Source organism: Pristiophorus japonicus, chromosome 5 (assembly GCF_044704955.1).
Source record: "Pristiophorus japonicus isolate sPriJap1 chromosome 5, sPriJap1.hap1, whole genome shotgun sequence".
Classification (NCBI taxonomy): Eukaryota; Metazoa; Chordata; class Chondrichthyes; family Pristiophoridae; genus Pristiophorus; species Pristiophorus japonicus.
In genome coordinates this window covers 249,095,933-249,116,236 of record NC_091981.1, presented here as the reverse complement: position 1 = coordinate 249,116,236, position 20,304 = coordinate 249,095,933, and the positions used below count along the sequence as shown (strand labels likewise).

Here is a 20,304-nt window from a genome sequence, read left to right as displayed (position 1 = left end):
GGTATTGATTTGGGAATTCTTGACAGACAAATAGCAAACTATATAATTATAGAAATCTGGATTACCAACATGAAAATATTACAGAAATGTCAAGTTAAGCTACTATCTTTGCCAATCTAAATGGTTTTAATTTATGCTGCTTGAATTTGCTATATTTGAGCATACCTGAATTATGCATAAATATAAACGTAAGAACATAAGAAATTTGGCCCCTCAAGCCTGCTCCACCATTCAATAAGATCATGGCTGATCTGATCATGGACTCAGCTCCACTTCTCTGCCCGCTCCCATTAACCCTTTATTCCCTTATCACTCAAAAATTTGTTATATCTCCGCCTTAAATATATTCAGTGACCCAGCCTCCACAGCTCTCTGGGGCAGAGAATCCACAGATTTACAACCCTCTGAAAGAAGAAATTCCTCCTCCTCCTCCTCAGTTTTAAATGGGTGACCCCTTATTCTAAAACTATACCCCCTAGTTCTAGATTCCCCCATAAGTGGAAACATCCTCTCTGCATCTACCTTGTCGAGCCCCCTCATTATCTTGTATATCTCAAGACCCCTCATTCTTCTGAACTCCAATGAGTACAGGCCCAACTGCTCAACCTTTCTTCATAAGTCAACCCCTTCATCTCAAGAATCAACCTAGTGAACCTTCTCTGAACTTTTTTTTTTTTTATTTATTCGTTGCCAATCTTTCCAATTCTTTGTCAAATCACAAACGCCAGAAGTCACCTTGTACACATCAAGGATCACTCTGCGCCAATGCTCTTAGCCAAAAGGCCTAGAGCCACTGCACCGTTCCTGGAAGTACTGCAATACCAGGTTCGTGCCATGGAGGTGGATGGGTCAGGCCCCCCCCCACACCTCCGTGGAGGTGGATGGGTCAAACCACCCCACCCACCTCCTATTTCTGAACCTTCACTGAACTGCCTCAAATGCAAGTATATCCTCCCTCAAATAAGGAGATCTAAACTGTACGCAGTACTCTAGGTGTGGTCTCACCAATACCCTGTACAGTTGTAGCAGGACTTCCCTGCTTTTATATTTCATCCCCCTTGCAATAAAGGCCAACATTCCATTTGCCTTCCTGATTACTTGCTTGTACCTGCATACTAACATTTTGTGTTTCGTGCACAAGGACCCCCAGGTCCCTCTGTACTGCAGCATTTTGTAATTTTTCTCCATTTAAATAATTTGCTTTTTTATTTTTTCTGCCAAAGTGCTTAACCTCACATTTTCCTACATTATACGCCATCTGCCAAATTTTTGCCCACTCACTTAGCTTCTCTATATATCTTTGCAGATGTTTTTATGTCCTCCTCACAGTTTGCTTTCTCACCCATCTTTGTATCAGCAGCAAACTTAACTACATTACACTTGGTCCATTCATCCAAATCATTAATATAGATTGTAAATAGTTGAGGCCCCAGCACAGATCCCTGTGACACCCCACTAGTTACTGTTTGCCAACCGGAAAATGACCCATTTATCCCGACTTTCTTTTCTGTTACCTAGCCAATCCTCTATCCATCCTAATGTATTAACCCCAACCCTGTGAACTTTCAACTTGTGCAGTAGCTTTTTATGTGGCACCTTATCGAATGACTTCTGGAAATCCAAATACACCACATCTGCTGGTTCCCCTTATCCACCCTGCTTGTTACATCCTCAGAACTCCAGCAAATTTGTCAAACACGATTTCCCTTTCATAAAATCATGCTGACTCTGCTTGACTAAATTATACTTTTCCAAATGTCCTGCTACTGCTTCATTAATAATGGACTCCAGTATTTTCCCAACAACATATGTTAGGCTAACTGGTCTTTAGTTTCCTGCTTTCTAACTGCCTCCTTTTTTAAATACGACACACAAAAATGGACTGTTGCTATGGCAATGGAAAAATCTTGTCTGACTACAAAGCAAGTCAATTATGTGGATATTGGCATGATCAAAACAAAATTGCACCACTTCTCTCAGTCATGTGGCATGTACTTCTTTAATAAATGATTTCTTCCCGTCAGGGTTTTTTGCTTAAAACTTAACTGGTTTGTTTCTTGGACATCATGGCCCATAATTTGTGGTCAGCGGTGAAGCAATGGTGTTCGCCACTGGCCCTAAAGTAAGCTTCCTACAAAGATCTCGCAATCTCTTTGGCGAGAAGTTTGGCTTTTCCGACATTCAGTTGAGATTAGTGTAGTGGGGATTCCCTAGTGCGAGCTGCTGTGATGTCAGCAAGCTGTCTAAGCAGCCAATCACAATGGGAGTGAATAAGCTTTTATTCTAACTTTTGAAAAATGTCATAGAGAGCAAAACAAAGATTGGGGCTCTCGTATGGGAAAAAGATAAACCTGAAATAAAGATGAACAAACTTTTTAAAAAGTTCCTAAAAATTACAATTTTTATTAAAATGGATAAATTTGACACTCTACAAAATTAGAATTATATTTTCAGGACCATAATGTTTGTTTAGCAGTCATTACGATGTTAAAACCCCAGTTACACCTAATCCAAAAGGGTATAACTTTTAATTGGGTATTTAATGGCGATATTACCGTGGAAAAGCCAAAGTTTTTGTCACTTTCACTGATTTCCCTGATTACACTGATTGCTGGTTAGGGGGTGGGGGGTCCACAGCGCAGTCTGTGTCTGAGCAGTGAATGACTGACTGCAACTTCAGAATTTCCATGTTAGGATGCGCATACACTAAATCCTGAAGTTGTGGTCCGTTTCAAAGGATTAATAACAGCGAAAGCTACTCATTTGCTGTCACTGCCCACCGCAAATTCCAAGCCCATGATCTTCAGGGAGTCTTGCAGCAGTTGAACGTAGCAACTGTGTTACAGTATTCTTGGGCAAGTTATATAGGCCAAATACCCACTGAATATGGAATATCTTACTGTTACTGCTTGTGGGTAGTGCCATCTGTTGGATGGATATCATATTTTCTGTTTGTCACGTGTAAAAGGAAATCATCATCATAGTTTGAAGAATTATAAAAAGAGGCAAAGGTAATCTGCAACATTATCACAAACCAGCAAATCTTGTGAAAAGTGGTATTTTCTTTTAAAATTTGTCAATTTAGCCAGTAAAGTTCAGCTCCACTTTAATTATCTCTCTCTCTTTAATTTCTCCAGTAAGACTATTGTATGTGTAGTGTGAAGTATTTCGCATTGATTTAAAACACCAATGTCCTGTTCATGAGCATCATAAATCAAAGATGTCCAAGCTTTTTTTAATCAGTTCACTTATTTGTTCATTCAATCTGTATAAACGAGCCATCAGTGGAACCAAGAAAACTGCAGGAAATTGTCCTTTTTATGACTTTTGCATCCTTGCAGTAGCCATGTGATCTGTCAGCTCACATTATAATATAAAATTCTATTTTGGCATCCTTCCTTTTGATGGAAGTGGTACAAGATACAAAGCAGAATACACAATCAAGATAAGCTGATGAGTTAGAAGGGAGGCAGCTTTCTCTCCAGGTTGAATTACATTTAGGAAAGTTGACCACAACAGCATAATTTAAACATTCATCCTCCATTTTGCTGTGACAGTCGGTGTCAATATAAAAGAAAAAGATTGGCATGGTAATGTTATTGGATATTGCTTATTGTTTCTCTGCAACTTTTGAAATTCGAGCATTAGTAAATTATGTCCACTACGGAACTAAAAATGTAATTAAAATTGTGATTAATGTCTGAAAGATTGAACCATGTAGTCAGAGATTAAATCTATCCAATCTCAAGTCTTGATTGAGTCTTTCTAATATATTTTTGTCCACTAATTCTATGCGCACAGTTGAAATTTAATTACCTGATTGCATCTACATTATTTATTCCTCTCAGGATTTAAGAAAACCTGGTATATGCCATATCTTAATTTTTCACCAAGAAATGCTAAACGTGGCAAAATAGTATTGAAAACTCAATACATATGCAATAATATGGCAGAATACTGTATTTGTATACAAACAATGTTGGATTATGAAATAAAACATTGTTCCTTTTGTTTTCAGTGTCAAAGACCAATCTCTCTGTCCATGAAGATAAAAATAGAGTTCCTTATGTGAAGGTGAGTAAAATGTACAAAGTACGCATTTCCCATCACATACTGAAACTATTTTGTTTACAATACTGTCTCCATTTTTCCCCGTCCTGGTATAGGGCTGCACCGAACGTTTTGTTTGCAGTCCTGATGAGGTCATGGATACAATTGATGAAGGAAAATCCAACAGGCATGTAGCAGTTACAAGTAAGTGTAGCTACCATTGTTTGTTTTAAACTAAACACAATGCTTAATCTATCCTGTGCAAAATTGCAGTGTTGAAAGGATGTTATTGTGGTTGAATTTTAATTTTTTTTAATGCCATATTCATTTAAATCTGGAGTTTTTATGGAACTAATTTAGGCAAATTACAGATTTTTAAAAATACACATTTACGCAGCTCATTTGCAGAGTTCTGTATTCATGCGTTTTGATCGGGACTTTTGTCAGTCATGTGTGAATAATTTGGTGAGAGTCCCCTTGAACCATTGCTTCTCATTTTTGGTAGTTGAATTGATTAAATGGAAAGTAATAGGAAACTTTCTCCCCTCCAGTCTCCGTCTTTTATTTGTTGTGAAATACCAGTTGTAAAAAGTCGTCCTTTGCTTACAATATTAAGGAGCAGATGTGTTGCTCTACATTGTTTCATCATATCTTAACCAGTCTTGAATAAAAATTGACTACCTGGCTCAACTGACCAACCCTGTAAGCTCTAATGTTTTCCAAACAAGTTATTTTAAAATGTGGATCAGGTTACTTTATGTATACTGTTATCTTTTGAGATAGAAAGATTATTTCCATGGTTGGTGAATTGCAAAAAAGAGGCATTAAATTCCAATTGGTGTTGGAAGTATAAGGGAGAGGTTAGCCAATTTGTTTTGCATGCAAAGAATTATTAGAATATGGAATATATTACCATAAGAAGTTATTGAAACTGTCGTCTAAAATACTTAGGATGAATACTTAGAAGACAAATAGTACAAGGTACGGACAAAACAGCTGGGAAATGGGATTAGAGTATGTAGCTACAATGTGAAGCTAGCACCAGCACAGCTCAATGGGCAAATGGTCTCCTCTGCTAACATATTCCTATGGAGGAGCCAGTGTGTGCAATACAATTATCATGTTAATTATATACTTTTTGGTGACTTGATGGATTGAAGTGCATTCACTTTGTATCTATCTCTTGGTTTTTATTTTAAAATTAAAGTGCTAAAGACCAACAGCACCAGCTTTCTGCCTTCTAATAAGTTGAGCTCTGCATTCAAGTGTTCTACCAGGCAACAGTTAATAAAGCATATGGGATCATGGGCTTTATAAATAGAAGCATACGAGTACAAAAGCCATAAAGTTATGCTCAACCTATATAAAACACCAGTTCAGCCCCAGCTGGAGAATTGTGTCCAATTCTGGCCACCACACTTCAGGAAAGACATGAAGGATTTGGAGAGGGTACAGAAGAGATTTATGAGAATAGTTCCAGTAAGGGATTACAGTTACGTGGATAGACTAGAGAAGCTGTGGTTGTTCTCCTTGGAGCAGTGAAGGCTAAGATGAGATTTGATAGAGGTGTTTAAAATCATGAAGGATTTAGATAGAGTAAATAAAGAGAAACTGTTTCCAATGGCTGAAGGGTCGATAATGAAAGGGTACAGATTTAAGGTGATTAGCAAAAGAACCAGAAGCGACGTGAAAAACTTTTTTGCACAACGAGTAGTTAGGATTTGGAATGCACTGCCTGATGTGGTGGTGGCTACAGTTTCAAGAGTAGCCTTCAAAATGCAATTGGATAAATACTTGAAGGAGAAAAAATTGCAGGGATATGGGGAAAGGGCAGTGGAGTGGGACTAACTGAATAGCACTTCGAAAGAACTGGCGCAGACTCAATGGGTCAAATAGCCTCCTTCGGTGCTGTACTATTCAATGATTCTAAGGGCAACATTATAAATGTGTAGGAAGTAAATTTTTATTACTGTATTAAGGTGCCTGTGCTAAAGGGGGATGTAGAACATGGGTGATTGGGGTTTGGTTGTTTATCAAACAATTGACTTCAGGCCACATATCTGATTTATGAATTATAATGGCCTCGATCACTAAATAGTATTGATTTAACAAAACCTCCGATCAATAGCACACACTTAATGTTTATGTAGTATAACTGAATGTGGAATCATTTGAAATTGCATGGAGTTATGTTTCAAGGAGGTCAGTATGTTGGCATCGTATTATTTGCATTGAATGTTATAATACTACAATATTTAGAACTGGTTGGTGAGATCTCTAGGCCAAGTCTGTTTTCATGATCTAATTTCATGTTGAAGCATAGTAATTTTAACTATCACAGAAAACCATCTGTGATGGAAATCCATAGAGAATACTGGTAGAGACAAACATATAAGAAATTATGGGAGACCAAAATGCTCCATGCACCACAGATTGTAAAAGCTTCTATAAAAAGAAAGAAATTACCTAAAGTAAATGTAGGTCCCTTACAGGTAGAGACAGGAGAAGTTATAACGGGGAATAAAGAAATGGCAGAGACAATAAACAAATACTTTTGAATGTGTCTTCACAGAAGAAGACACACAAATTCTGGAAATATTGGGGAACCAAGGGTATAGTGAGAACGAGCAACTTGGAAGAAATTTAGTATTGGTAAAGAAATAGTACTAGAAGAATTAATGGGACTAAAAGTCGACAAACCGCCTGGACCTGATGACGTGTATCCTAGGATTTTGAGAAATTGCTAGAGAGATAGTGGATGCATTGGTTTTGATCTTCCAGAATTCCCTAGATTCTAGAACGGTCCCACGATTTGGAAGGTATCAAATGCAGCCCCGCTATTCAAGAAGGAGGGAAGAGAGAAAACTGAGAATTATAGACCAATTACCCTGGCATTAGTAGGCAAAATGTTTGAATCTATTATTAGGAACGTAGTAACAGAGCACTTAAATCATATAATTAGGCAAACTCAGCTCTGATTTTTGAGGTTGTAACCAACAGGGTAGATAAGGGGGAGCCAGCGGATGTAATGTATTTGGATTTTCAAAAAGAATTTGATAAGGTGCCACACAAGAGATTAAACAAAATTAGGACTCGTGGGATTGGGGGTATTATATTAACATGGATTGAGGATTGTTTAATGGACAGAAAACAGAGCAGGAATAAACATGCCATTTTTGGATTAGCAGGCTGTAAGAAGTGGGGTCAGTGCTTGGGCCTCAACTATTTAGAATCTATATCAATGAGTTAACTGAGAGGACAGAGCGTAATGTATCCAAGTTTGCTGACGATACAATGCTAGGTGGGAAAGTAAGTTGTGAGGAGGACGCAGAGAGGCTGCAGAGGGGTATAGGCAGGTTAATTGAGTGGGCAAAAACAAGGCAGATGGAATATGATGTCGGGAAATGTGAAGTTATTCACTTTGGTAGGAAACATAGAAAAGCAGAATATATTTTAAATGGTGAGAGATTGGGAAATGTTGGTGTTCAGAGGGTCCTGGGTGTCCTTGTACATGAATTACAAAGTTAACATGCAGGTACAGCAAGCAATTAAGAAAGCAAATTGAATGTTACTCCAATACTTTTGTACTAAAGATTATGAGTAAAGAAGTCTTACTGCAATTATATAGGGCTTTGGTGAGTCATAGAGTCCACACCTAGTTTATTATACAGTTTTGTTCTTGCCCAAGAAAGGATATACTTGCCTTGGAGGGAGTGCAATGAAAGTTCACTCGACTGATTACTGAGATGAAGGGTTGTCCTTTTGAGAGATGAATAGACTCGACCGATATTCCCTAAGTTTAGAAGAATGAGAGCTGATCTCATTGAAACGTTTACAATTTTTAAGGGGCTTGACAGGGTAGATACTGGGAGGATGTTTCCACTGGCTGGGAAGTCTAGAACTAGGAGTCATAGGATAAAGGGTCAAACATTTAGGACTGAGGAATTTCTTCACTCAAAAGGGTTATGCATCATTGGAATGCTCTGCTCTAGAAGGCTGTGGCTGCTCAGTCGTTGACTATAGTCAAAACAGAGATCGATAAATTTTTGGATACTGAGCAAATCAAGGGATATGGGATTGGGCGGGAATGTGGAGTTGAGGTAGAAGATCAGACATGATATTGAATGGCGGCACTGGCTCGAGGAGCCATATGGCCTACTCCTCCTTTCTCATTGCGTTCTTATGAAATGGACAGCAAATCTCAAGTTTCCATTTGTGCTGTAGCTGAATTTGAGTTTTGAAAGAGGGTTATAGGAGATGATTTTTGAGCTCTGATCATTGCACCTGTAAACAGGTCTTGTATAGTCATTTGACACGTAATCAAACATTTTATTAGATTTCCACTAAATTTGATATTCTCCCCCACCCACAAAACAATTTAGTCTTTTTAATCTGCTGCATCTTACTGATCATCCAACCATTTTCTATTAAGTTTGCAGGCAATTTAAACCACTCCCTCTCTGATCGGTGTCTCTGTGGCTGCATGAAAATTCTGTAGATTTGTAAATAGAAGTTACGTACCTTTTTATAAAATTACATCTGCAGTATTGAGAGAGAGGGGTACCCTGTTTTCTCTTCATTCCACTCCACTTTCAATTGATCTTTTTTTGTACTATGCATCATCTGAATCAAGTAAGTTTACCAGATGACATAGTCCCAGCGAACAATAATAATCAATCTTCAGCTGTACCTTAACTGTTCACTCACTGGGTGTGCAACAGTCCTGGAAAAATAGGGGATTGAGTGAGGAAGAGAAACTAGGTTACCCGTAATTGTTGCATTAGAAATGTGCAGCTTGTCCAGCTTCTGATCAGTAGCCTCTCTTGTCTGTTTCAGATATGAATGAACACAGCTCACGTAGCCACAGTATCTTCCTTATTAATGTCAAACAAGAAAACACTGCAACAGAGCAGAAACTAAGTGGCAAGCTTTATCTGGTTGACTTGGCAGGTAGTGAGAAGGTAAAAAGTGTTCATCATCCATCCACTTTGAGATAAAGTTTCTGTGATTTCCAGATCAATAGTATGAAAAATATGCTTGCGATGCTCTAAGCTTAATTGTTTTCATAAAAATCTTAGCATCTTCATGCTGAAATTGACCCCCAAAGTGTGGTAAGTCTTTTTGCCATGCAGATTAAAGGAGGGTTTGCTTAATGCAGTTTTGGTCAAAGGTTTAAACACATTCCTGCAATATTTCTCTAAATTTGCCAATGTTTCAGCTCTTATTTTGCATAATGCAAGGTTCTAAAACATTTTAGCAACAAAGCTATTTAGTGCCAAGTCATGCTGAATACCACATGATTGTGGGAGTCACAAGCATTTGAGGGATAATAAATCAGTAGCAATCCAATGAGGATGTTTATATGCCAATTTGAAAATTAGACTTTGGTCAACTTGGCTTAATGGAGGGTTCATTTTGAGAGGATACTGAGATATAGGGAACAGGGTGGAAGAATAGGTCTTAATATAAAGCTAGATTTGCACAACAAGTTGGGGAGTATCTGAAAGAGATAAGAATGTTTCAGTTGATGCCCTTAAATCAGATTGGACAAGCATCACAATGGGACTGGCTAACACAAAGCTAGGATAGGACAACAAGTTAGTTAATTCATTTACTGTTGCCCTCAATTAAAATTAAATCCAAACGAGACCGCACAAACTAAAATTAAATCCAAACTAGAAGCTTCCAAAACTTCTAACTGAAGTGAGTTTCCATCATTATACAGCTCCTGGCACTGTTCTGTGAATATATTAAAGTGCTGTTGGCCCTTTTGGAAATTTGATTCCTAGATGTATTGATTGCCTTTCAAAAGGGAATGCTGCCATACTCAAAACCGTATTTCTTGTAATGGATTGAAGCATGACTTTCACAATGTTCTTGTAACTGTAGAGTATTTCAGTGGCCTGGACTAATAATTCAGAGAATGTGAGTTCAAATTGCACCATGGCAGTCTGAGAATTTGAATTAAATTAAAATTAGGAAATAAAAAACTTATCGGTAAAAACAGCCACAAAACGGATATCAGTAAAAATGGCCACAAAACCATCATTGTCATAAAAACTCAGCTGTTTCACTAAATGTCCTTTAGGGAAGGAACCCTGCTGTCCTTACCTGATCAGGCCAATTCATGACTCCAGTCCCACACCATGATTGACTCTTGGCTGCCCTCTGAAATGGCCTAGCAAACTATTTAATTGTATCAAACTGCTGCAGCAACTGTAGAAGTACCTTCATCACGTGGACCGGGGGGTTCTCAAGAAGGCCCACTGCCAACCTCTTGGGCCAACTAGAAATGGGTAATAAATGGCAGCTTTGCCAGCAATACCCACATCCCCAAAATTAAAAACTGAAGAAAGTTGACCCTTAAATTAATAATCAAATCCTATCACTTTCAAATGCCTTTCACTTAAACTTACTTACTTTGCCTGAGAAAGGCGATGTGAATGGGATTTGCTCTACTTCAGCATTATTTGCTTGTCATAAACATTATTTGTCAAAGGTTTTGGTCTGGACTAACTTGCATTTCTGGTTTGATGTGTGATAGTAAATAATGAGAATGGGGAAACTTTATTTAAAAAAAAATGGAAATCATTATAGTAATGCTGATATGTTCGTGCATTTCTTTTGTTGAAAACATTCCCCATTTAGGTCAGTAAAACTGGAGCAGAAGGGGCTGTACTTGATGAAGCCAAGAATATCAACAAGTCTTTGTCAGCACTGGGGAATGTCATTGCTTCTCTAGCAGAATCAAGTGTGAGTATTGAATGTGCACGGTTTGTGGTAAATCTTGCCGGACGAAGGATTTTTCCTATACATGCCTTTGAAACCTTAACTTAAAAGACATTACAGAATAAATCCACCAACTTCAGACTTTATGGCTGTAATGCCACTCATTTTTACTGGGGGGGTGGAAAAAAAATGCAAGAGGGTTCAGTAGAACACTCAACATATGCAGGAGAATTAACAAAGCATATTAAACTATAATCTATATCTTATTAAAATAAGATGTATTTAGTTGCATGCTTTTTAACTTAATCTCTGTGCTGATCGTCTTGTTATTAACAATTTGAAATCACGAAGCTTAATAGGACTGTTCCTAATTTTTGTTCTGAAATTTACACTCCATCTTATTGTCTGTATCCTGAACTGCACTAAATCCCACTCGTCCATCATTCCTGTCTTTACTGACTGGCCTACACTGGCTCTCAGTCCCACCTGTGCATCAAATTTAAGTCCTTCATCTTCATCTACAAATCCTTCTATAGCCTTACCTTGTCATGCCACCGCAACGTTCACCAGCCTTGCATTCCTCCCCCTTCCACTATTGGCGGTACTCTCGGGAACTCCCTCAAAATCCCTCTGCCTCTCTACTTCCTTCCACACCCTTAAAGGTTTGCAGAAAACCCATCTCTTCAACTGAGATTTTAGTCAACTTGCCCAACTGTCCCTCAAAGGCACAGGTGTCTGTTGCTCTTTTTTTTTTTCTCCCTCTGAAACATAATGGGATGTTTTCAATGTCAAAAGTGCTGTATGAGTGCAAGATGCTGTTGGAGAAGCAGCAGCTAATAGGCATATAAAAGTAAAGAGAGATTTGTACATAAAGTATGCTTTTAAAACCTTGGTTCTTTTAGACATATGTACCGTACCGTGACAGCAAAATGACCAGAATTTTGCAGGATTCACTGGGTGGTAACTGCAGAACTACAATAGTTATTTGCTGCTCTCCATCATCCTACAATGAAGCAGAGACTAAAACTACACTGATGTTTGGTCAGAGGTAAGTAAACTGTATTTTAGAAACTATTACAAATGTTTTTTGTGCATCTGTAGATGGTAGTAGTATCCTGGAAGAGTCCTGTGCCAGTAGGGGAGGTAGAGAAAGTTATTTCCTTGCAACATTTACTTTATAATTTGATTTCTAAAACCACAGGGATTGTTTGCTTAGATAAAAATATTCTGCTGCGTTCACCTTTTACAATTCTCTTGTTTTTTAAAAAAAAAAGCAAAACCGTTTCGAGAACTTTCCTGAATTTCTTTGCAAATCTGAAAATGAACATGATTTATATAGTAACTTTTGGTAGAATTGTAAAAATAGGTGCATTCATTTTAATCTAAGGGTCAAAACTGAAACTGACTCCTTCTTGCTATTTTTCCTCTTCTTTGCTGGGTTATGTTTCTCTGAGGATCTGTCACCTTCTGTTACCTTCAGGTATCAGTTATTGAGGTGCATGAGCCTTTATAGCAGGATGTTTAACTGCAGTAGCCATCATAGTTGAACCAAATCTTGTACAGTGTCCAAAGGGGTGTACATGTACACTTTCAGCAGGGGTTGCATATAGATGTTGGGAATGAGAACCTAGGCTGAAAACATTTTCTCTATTGAATCACACCATAATTTTAAAGACCTATATCAGGGCACCTCTCTGTTTTCTAGAGAAAAGAGCCCCAGCCTGTTCAGTCATTCCTAATAAGTGTATTCTCTCAGTTCTGGTATCATCCTTTTGAATCTTTTTTTCCACTTTCTCCAGTGCTTCTATACTTTTTGTAGTATGTATACTAAGGAGCTGGATTTTTGGTTTTCGAGGTTTTTCGGTGAAAACGGTAGCAATACGTGAAACTTACCTTTTTTGCTACGCTACCGTTTTTAGCCTGAACTTTCAGCTTTTACATCGGTAAGGGAGACATTGCACAAGCATTCACGGCGCAAATCGAGTTTCGGCAACTTTAGTCCGGGGCTGGGAGCACTGCGAGAGAGGCCTTGGGAAAGGGGAAAAACAAACACCAAAAAATTCCAAAAACGTTTACAAGACCCTTGTCTATTGAATCGCTGAAAAAAAATGTTTTAAATAAAAATCTTAACCCTAAATGCAGGTTTTCATACTGCTGCTGGTAGGGCTGCACCAACAGGTCCTGTCGCTATTCTGGGCGTGGTGTATGGGTCGGGGGAGTGCCGAAAGTCCGACGTAAACGCAATGCACCTTGGCGCACCTCTCCCCGGTGGTACTTGGAAGCACCGCCGCAAACAGGTACCCGAGGAATCCCGCCCGGGCTTTGCGTCTGGGTTTTCGCCACAGAGGGTCAAATCGTAGCAAAAACCCGGTCCTAGAACTGTGCACAGTACTATACTACTGCTGTTCTTTGTCAATATTTTGTTCCTGTTTACCTTCCTGAGTTCCATCCTCATCCCCTCATAAATTCTGTTTTGTTCAGGGCACCGACTAGGTTAGACATTCAGCTGCTTGGCTTAACCACATCTGATCTGTTTTGAGATAAATAGTCTAATGTTATAAATATTCCATACTAAAATGTGCCATAAGAGTGTAAAGAAATTACCAGGCTGTCCTTCGACAGCTGACAGTGGATAGTGAACACCTGAAGGAGTGTGAACTTGACTCAATGGGAGTTGAGCGTTTAAATGCAGTTGAACAGGAGTTTTAAAAAAAATTATAATTGGTACTTTTGTAAAGTGTGTAAGTAAAGTTTGATAGGAGTTCATGCTCACGCGATTTTGAAGATAGACCGAGGGATAGCAACACCGGAAGCCCTTGTGATGTGTGTGGAGTGCAATAGGTGGGCTATTGGCTATTGTAGAGCTATGGTATATCTAGGGGCTGCATGTTTGCACTATGTAGGAAAAATGAGACTCTAGAACGGAGGATCTGTGTGCTCAAGAAGCAGTTGGCCACACTGCAGCATTAGAGAGGGTGAAAAGTTTCTTGATTATACTCTTCACAATGTGGTTACCTAAGGTACAGCGCTAGACTTTCAGAGCATAGAAATAATGGTGGTCCTGAGCAGCACTCTGTCACTGTGAAGCAAGGGACTATCCAACGGAGTGATAGCAGGTAGACTACACGAATGTCAGAGTGGCAGTAGTATGCAATTTAGGCGCTTATTTTTTTGCGTGTGACTAAGTCCCGATTGGTACGTTGGAGCGTAGAAAGCTTTGCCACAGGGAGTTGTTAAGGCAGAGACCATTGCATCTTTGAAGGAAAATTGGATACATATTTGAAGCAGAGAGAGACCTGTGATGTACATTTCTATATTTCTCATTTCTCTGAGCCATGCTGGGTTCCTGGGGGATTAAGTATGCGCACACCTGTCCTTATTTGTCCTCTTTATATTTGCATGTGAATGCATGCTATTATGTCATCTAATGTAGACAAACAAAGTAGGAGAATTTACTCTGGTGGCTATGTGCTCTGCCAAAATAGTGCAGAGAGTGCACTTATCCCCAGAGCAGAGCTTGTTCTTTGGAGGTATTTGTGTCTGTCGAATTCAAAACACTGGCCAATGAGGATACTTTTTAAAAGCAATTTCGTGGTTTAATCATTATTTTTCTGTTTCCTACAGAGCCAAGACTATTAAGAATACAGTAACTGTTAATGTTGAACTAACGGCAGAACAATGGAAGAAGAAATATGAGAGAGAGAAGGAAAAGAACAAGACTTTAAGAAATACTATACAGTGGCTTGAAAATGAGCTCAATAGATGGCGCAAAGGTAACTAAACTTTTATTCAGTAAAGTTGCTCCACACCATAATTTACAAATTCAAAAATTACAAACTTCAAAATTAATTAAACTTCCCAACCAATTGTTTTATCTTAGATTATCCATGTTACTTTGAAGTTTTGACACGAGAGACATTTTGACATGGTTCCATTAACATTTGTAATGTTAGTCTATTCTAATTCCAGGAACCGCCATGCTTTATAATATAAAGATTTTCCTCAAAATTAAAATTGAAGTTTGCTTTGAATAAAAATTTTTATTGAGTGGGGCCATGTATTTGAGATGATTCTGTTCATTAATTATTATAAAGCCATTGACTATTTAGAATCACTAATATAAAAAATGCAGGGTGAGAAAGGATCATCAGTCATCAAGCTTTCCCCATCGAGTAGACTGTATAACCCCACACACTGTCCTCCTACCTTCTGGCAGAGGCAAAAATTCAGTGGCCAATTCAGAAAAAAAAATTTCCTGAGACAATCTAAACAAATTATCACGTCTCCTATCAATGGCAAAGGTCCTCCTCTCAGGAATTTGTCAAGTTCCCCTTTAAAGGACTGCAGTGACCCCATACTTGCAACATATGGAATTTATTCAGAGGTCATTGAAATAAATTAAAGGCTACATTTCTAAAGGGGGGTGCAGGAAGAGAGACTTGGGGGTATACATTCACAAATTATTGAAGGTGGCAGGGCAGGTTGAGAAAGCGGTTAAAAAGCATACGGGATCCTGAGCTTTATAGATAGAGGCATAGTGTAGAAAAGCAAGGAAGTTATGATGAACCTCTATAAAACACTGGTTCAGCATGAACTAGAGTATTATGTCCAGTTCTGGGCACTGCACTTTAAGAAGGATGTGAATGTCTTGAAGGTGCAGAAAAGATTTACAAGAAAGGTTACAGGGATGAGAGACTGGAGAAGCTGCAGGGGGGTTCTCCTTAGCAGGTTGAGAGGAGATTTGATCGAGGTGTTTAAAATCATGGGGAGTCTAGATCGAGTAGATGGAGAGAAACTTCCCATTTGTGGAAGGCTCGAGAACCAGAGGACACAGATTTAAGGTGAATGGCAGAAGAACCAATGGCGACTGGAGGAAAAACCTTTTTACGCAGAGAATGGTTATGATCTGCAACGTACTGCCTGAAAGGGTGGTGGAGGCAGATTCAATCGTGGCTTTCAAAAGAGAATTGGATAAGTACCTGAAGGAAAAAAATGAGTAAAGGGGGGGCGGGGAGAGGAGAGGGGTGGGACCAGCTGAAGTGCTTTGCAGAGAGCCAGCACTGGCACGACGGGTCAAATGGCCTCCTCCTATGCTGTAACCATCCTATGACTGCAAAATTAAATACTTCCTGCCGTCTAGTATGCCTCGAGTGATAACATTTCTATCCATTTGAAATCAACGAAGCACATTTGTATTCCAAAGATATTTAAGTTTGTAAACCAATCATTTTGTTATATGAAACTTCAGGGAAGCTAAAAGCGCTTTAACCAGGATTATTTGCTTTGTACCTTACTTCAATGTATTCTTTCCTAAAGGTGAGTCTGTACCTGTAGACGAACAGTATGACAAAGAGAAAAACAAAGAAGCACTTGAGATTGTTCTCACCAATGACAAAATCGAGGAAACTCCTACAGTTAAACTCACTGACGCAGAGAAACTAAAGATGGATTCAGAAATTTCTAAACTGTACAAGCAGCTTGATGATAAGGTATGCAGTATGCTACTTCTCCATCCCTACACCTTTTTATAACAGCACTATGAGAGGTCATTGAGTTAACACTGCTTTTAAATAAATAATAGAAATGTTTGTTCTGGTGATTTTTGCTGCTGAAAACCTGTTGGTTTTGCTGTAATAGATCATTCCTTTTGCTTCCCAATCCCCAGAAATGTTCCTAAGGACAACAAGCTTCTCTAGCATTAGTGCAGCACATAAGAAATAGGAGCAGGAGTAGACCATATGGCCCCTCGAGCCTGTTCTGTCATTTAATACGATCATGGCTGATCTGATCATGGACTCAGCTCCACTTTCCTGCCTGCTCCCCACAACCCTTACTCCCTTAGTTATTTCTGTCTTAAATTTATTCAACGTCCCAGCTTTCACACCTCTCTGAGGCAGCGAATTCCACAGATTTACAATCCTCGGAGAAGAAATTTCTTATCTCAGTTTTAAATGGGCGGCCCCTTATTCTAAGATTATGCACTCTAGTTCTAGTCTTCCCCATCAATGGAAACATCGGGCCCAAGTTTCGGGCCGCGCCTAGAACGGCGCAGCCCCGACCTGGACGCCCGTTTTTCACGCCACAAAGTGCGCCTAAAAAAAAATTAGATTCTCCGGCTCCCTGCTGGTCCTCTGGAGCCGGGCGCGGCGCAGCACGAGCTGTGGGGGGCAGAGCTAGGTCCCTGCGCTGAAAACAGTGCTGGGGGTTCCTCTGCACATGCGTGCGACAGTGGGCGCACATGTGCAGTAGCTCCAGGCATCCGCAACTGTGTGGGAGGGGCCCGAAGCACGCAGCCCCTAGCCCTGGCCAAATGGCCTCACGGGCTGCGTGCATAAGGCTGCCTCCCACGCCCAGCTCCTGCTTCCTCCTGACCCGACGCAACTCCTGCTTCCCCGCCCCCGGATCGGACCCAACCTGACCCACGCTCCCCCACCCGACCTGACCTCCCTCTCCCCCCCCCCCCCCCCCCCCCCCAACCCCAAACCGAACCAACCTCCATCCCACCACCACCCCCGACCCGACCCGCGCTCCCTCCCCACCCACCAACCTGACCTTCCTCCCCCCGCCCCCGACACAAACCGACCCGACCCGACCTCGCTCTCTCCCCCCCCCCCCCCCCCGACCCGACCCGACCTCCCTCTGCCCCCCCCCCCCCCCCCCCCGGACCCGTGCTCCCAACCGCGCCCCACCCACCCACCCCCCTCCACCCCCCCCCCCCCCGACTCCTGACCCCGACCCGCACTACCGACCCGACCCAACGCCACCTAACTGTAAATCTGGTAGTGGGGACGGGCCCTGCCCGAAGTCTTGGGCCCGGCCAGGCCCGGCCCGTTCAGCCCCCCTCCCCCTTCTCCTCCCCCCTCCCTCCTCCTCCTTTCCCCCTCCTTCTTCTTCCCCCCCCTTCCCCTTCCCCTTCTCCTTCTCCCTTCCCCTTCTCCTTCTCTCCCCCCCTTCCCCTTCTCCTTCTCCCCCCCCTTCCCCTTCTCCTTCTCCCCCTTCCCCTTCTCCTTCTCCCCCCCCTTCCCCTTCTCCTTCTTTCCCCCCTTCCCCTTCTCCTTCTCCCCCCCCTTCCCCTTCTCCTTCTCCCCCCTTCCCCTTCTCCTTCTCCCCCCCCCTTCTCCTTCTCCCCCCCCGCCTTCTCCTTCTCCCCCCCGCCTTCTCCTTCTCTCCCCCCGCCTTCTCCTTCTCCCCCCCGCCTTCTCCTTCTCCCCCCCGCCTTCTCCTTCTCCCCCCCGCCTTCTCCTTCTCCCCCCCGCCTTCTCCTTCTCCCCCCCGCCTTCTCCTTCTCCCCCCCGCCTTCTCCTTCTCCCCCCCGCCTTCTCCTTCTCCCCCCCGCCTTCTCCTTCTCCCCCCGCCTTCTCCTTCTCCCCCCCGCCTTCTCCTTCTCCCCCCCGCCTTCTCCTTCTCCCCCCCGCCTTCTCCTTCTCCCCCCCGCCTTCTCCTTCTCCCCCCCCGCCTTCTCCTTCTCCCCCCCGCCTTCTCCTTCTCCCCCCCGCCTTCTCCTTCTCCCCCCCGCCTTCTCCTTCTCCCCCCCGCCTTCTCCTTCTCCCCCCCGCCTTCTCCTTCTCCCCCCCGCCTTCTCCTTCTCCCCCCCGCCTTCTCCTTCTCCCCCCCGCCTTCTCCTTCTCCCCCCCGCCTTCTCCTTCTCCCCCCCGCCTTCTCCTTCTCCCCCCCGCCTTCTCCTTCTCCCCCCCGCCTTCTCCTTCTCCCCCCCGCCTTCTCCTTCTCCCCCCCGCCTTCTCCTTCTCCCCCCCGCCTTCTCCTTCTCCCCCCCGCCTTCTCCTTCTCCCCCCCGCCTTCTCCTTCTCCCCCCCGCCTTCTCCTTCTCCCCCCCGCCTTCTCCTTCTCCCCCCCGCCTTCTCCTTCTCCCCCCGCCTTCTCCTTCTCCCCCCCGCCTTCTCCTTCTCCCCCCCGCCTTCTCCTTCTCCCCCCCGCCTTCTCCTTCTCCCCCCCGCCTTCTCCTTCTCCCCCCCGCCTTCTCCTTCTCCCCCCCGCCTTCTCCTTCTCCCCCCCGCCTTCTCCTTCTCCCCCCCGCCTTCTCCTTCTCCCCCCCGCCTTCTCCTTCTCCCCCCCGCCTTCTCCTTCTCCCCCCCGCCTTCTCCTTCTCCCCCCCCGCCTTCTCCTTCTCCCCCCCCCCCCGCCTTCTCCTTCTCCCCCCCGCCTTCTCCTTCTCCCCCCCGCCTTCTCCTTCTCCCCCCCGCCTTCTCCTTCTCCCCCCCGCCTTCTCCTTCTCCCCCCCGCCTTCTCCTTCTCCCCCCCGCCTTCTCCTTCTCCCCCCCGCCTTCTCCTTCTCCCCCCCGCCTTCTCCTTCTCCCCCCCGCCTTCTCCTTCTCCCCCCCGCCTTCTCCTTCTCCCCCCCGCCTTCTCCTTCTCCCCCCCGCCTTCTCCTTCTCCCCCCGCCTTCTCCTTCTCCCCCCCGCCTTCTCCTTCTCCCCCCCGCCTTCTCCTTCTCCCCCCCGCCTTCTCCTTCTCCCCCCCGCCTTCTCCTTCTCCCCCCCGCCTTCTCCTTCTCCCCCCCCGCCTTCTCCTTCTCCCCCCCGCCTTCTCCTTCTCCCCCCCGCCTTCTCCTTCTCCCCCCGCCTTCTCCTTCTCCCCCCGCCGCCTTCTCCTCTCCCCGCCTTCTCCTTCTCCCCCCGCCTTCTCCTTCTCCCCCCCCGCCTTCTCCTTCTCCCCCCCGCCTTCTCCTTCTCCCCCCCGCCTTCTCCTTCTCCCCCCCGCCTTCTCCTTCTCCCCCCCGCCTTCTCCTTCTCCCCCCCCGCCTTCTCCTTCTCCCCCCCCGCCTTCTCCTTCTCCCCCCCCGCCTTCTCCTTCTCCCCCCCCGCCTTCTCCTTCTCCCCCCCCCTCCCCCCCCGCCTTCTCCTTCTCCCCCCCCGCCTTCTCCTTCTCCCCCCCCGCCTTCTCCTTCTCCCCCCCGCCTTCTCCTTCTCCCCCCCGCCTTCTCCTTCTCCCCCCCGCCTTCTCCTTCTCCCCCCCCGCCTTCTCCTTCTCCCCCCGCCTTCTCCTTCTCCCCCCCCGCCTTCTCCTTCTCCCCCCCGCCTTCTCCTTCTCCCCCCCGCCTTCTCCTTCTCCCCCCCGCCTTCTCCTTCTCCCCCCGCCTTCTCCTTCTCCCCCCGCCTTCTCCTTCTCCCCCCGCCTTCTCCTTCTCCCCCCCGCCTTCTCCTTCTCCCCCCCCGCCTTCTCCTTCTCCCCCCCCCCCCTCCCCTTCTCCTTCTTCCCCCACCACCCCCCCCTTCTCCTTCTTCCCCCCCTCCCCTTCTCCTTCTCCCTCCTCCACCCCCTCCTCCCCACACCTCCTCCCGACCCCCCCCCCCCCCCCAGGCGCCGGACCCAACGCCACCTACCTGTAAATCGGGTGCTGGGGACGGGCTCCACCCGAAATCTTGGGCCCGACTGGGCCCTTCCCGTTGAGCCTCCCTCTCCCTTCCCTTCCCTCCCCTCTCCCCCTCCCCTCTCCCCCTCCCCTCCCCTCTCCCTCTCTCCCTTCCCTCTACCCCCCCCTCTCGCTCCACCCACCCCCCCTCTCGC

General features: G+C 44.2%; 1 protein-coding gene across 1 annotated transcript in view; it reads left to right on the top strand.

Moving 5' to 3' along the window:
- The window catches only part of LOC139264664 (kinesin-1 heavy chain), a 125,970-nt gene that overhangs the window by 57,368 nt on the left and 48,298 nt on the right, over positions 1 to 20,304 (top strand). Inside the window, exons 6-12 of the mRNA XM_070881533.1 lie at positions 4,019 to 4,074; positions 4,167 to 4,254; positions 8,887 to 9,011; positions 10,699 to 10,803; positions 11,682 to 11,827; positions 14,404 to 14,552; positions 16,096 to 16,268. Coding sequence (XP_070737634.1) covers positions 4,019 to 4,074; positions 4,167 to 4,254; positions 8,887 to 9,011; positions 10,699 to 10,803; positions 11,682 to 11,827; positions 14,404 to 14,552; positions 16,096 to 16,268 — 842 coding nt within the window. The remainder of the gene's footprint in view (positions 1 to 4,018; positions 4,075 to 4,166; positions 4,255 to 8,886; positions 9,012 to 10,698; positions 10,804 to 11,681; positions 11,828 to 14,403; positions 14,553 to 16,095; positions 16,269 to 20,304) is intronic.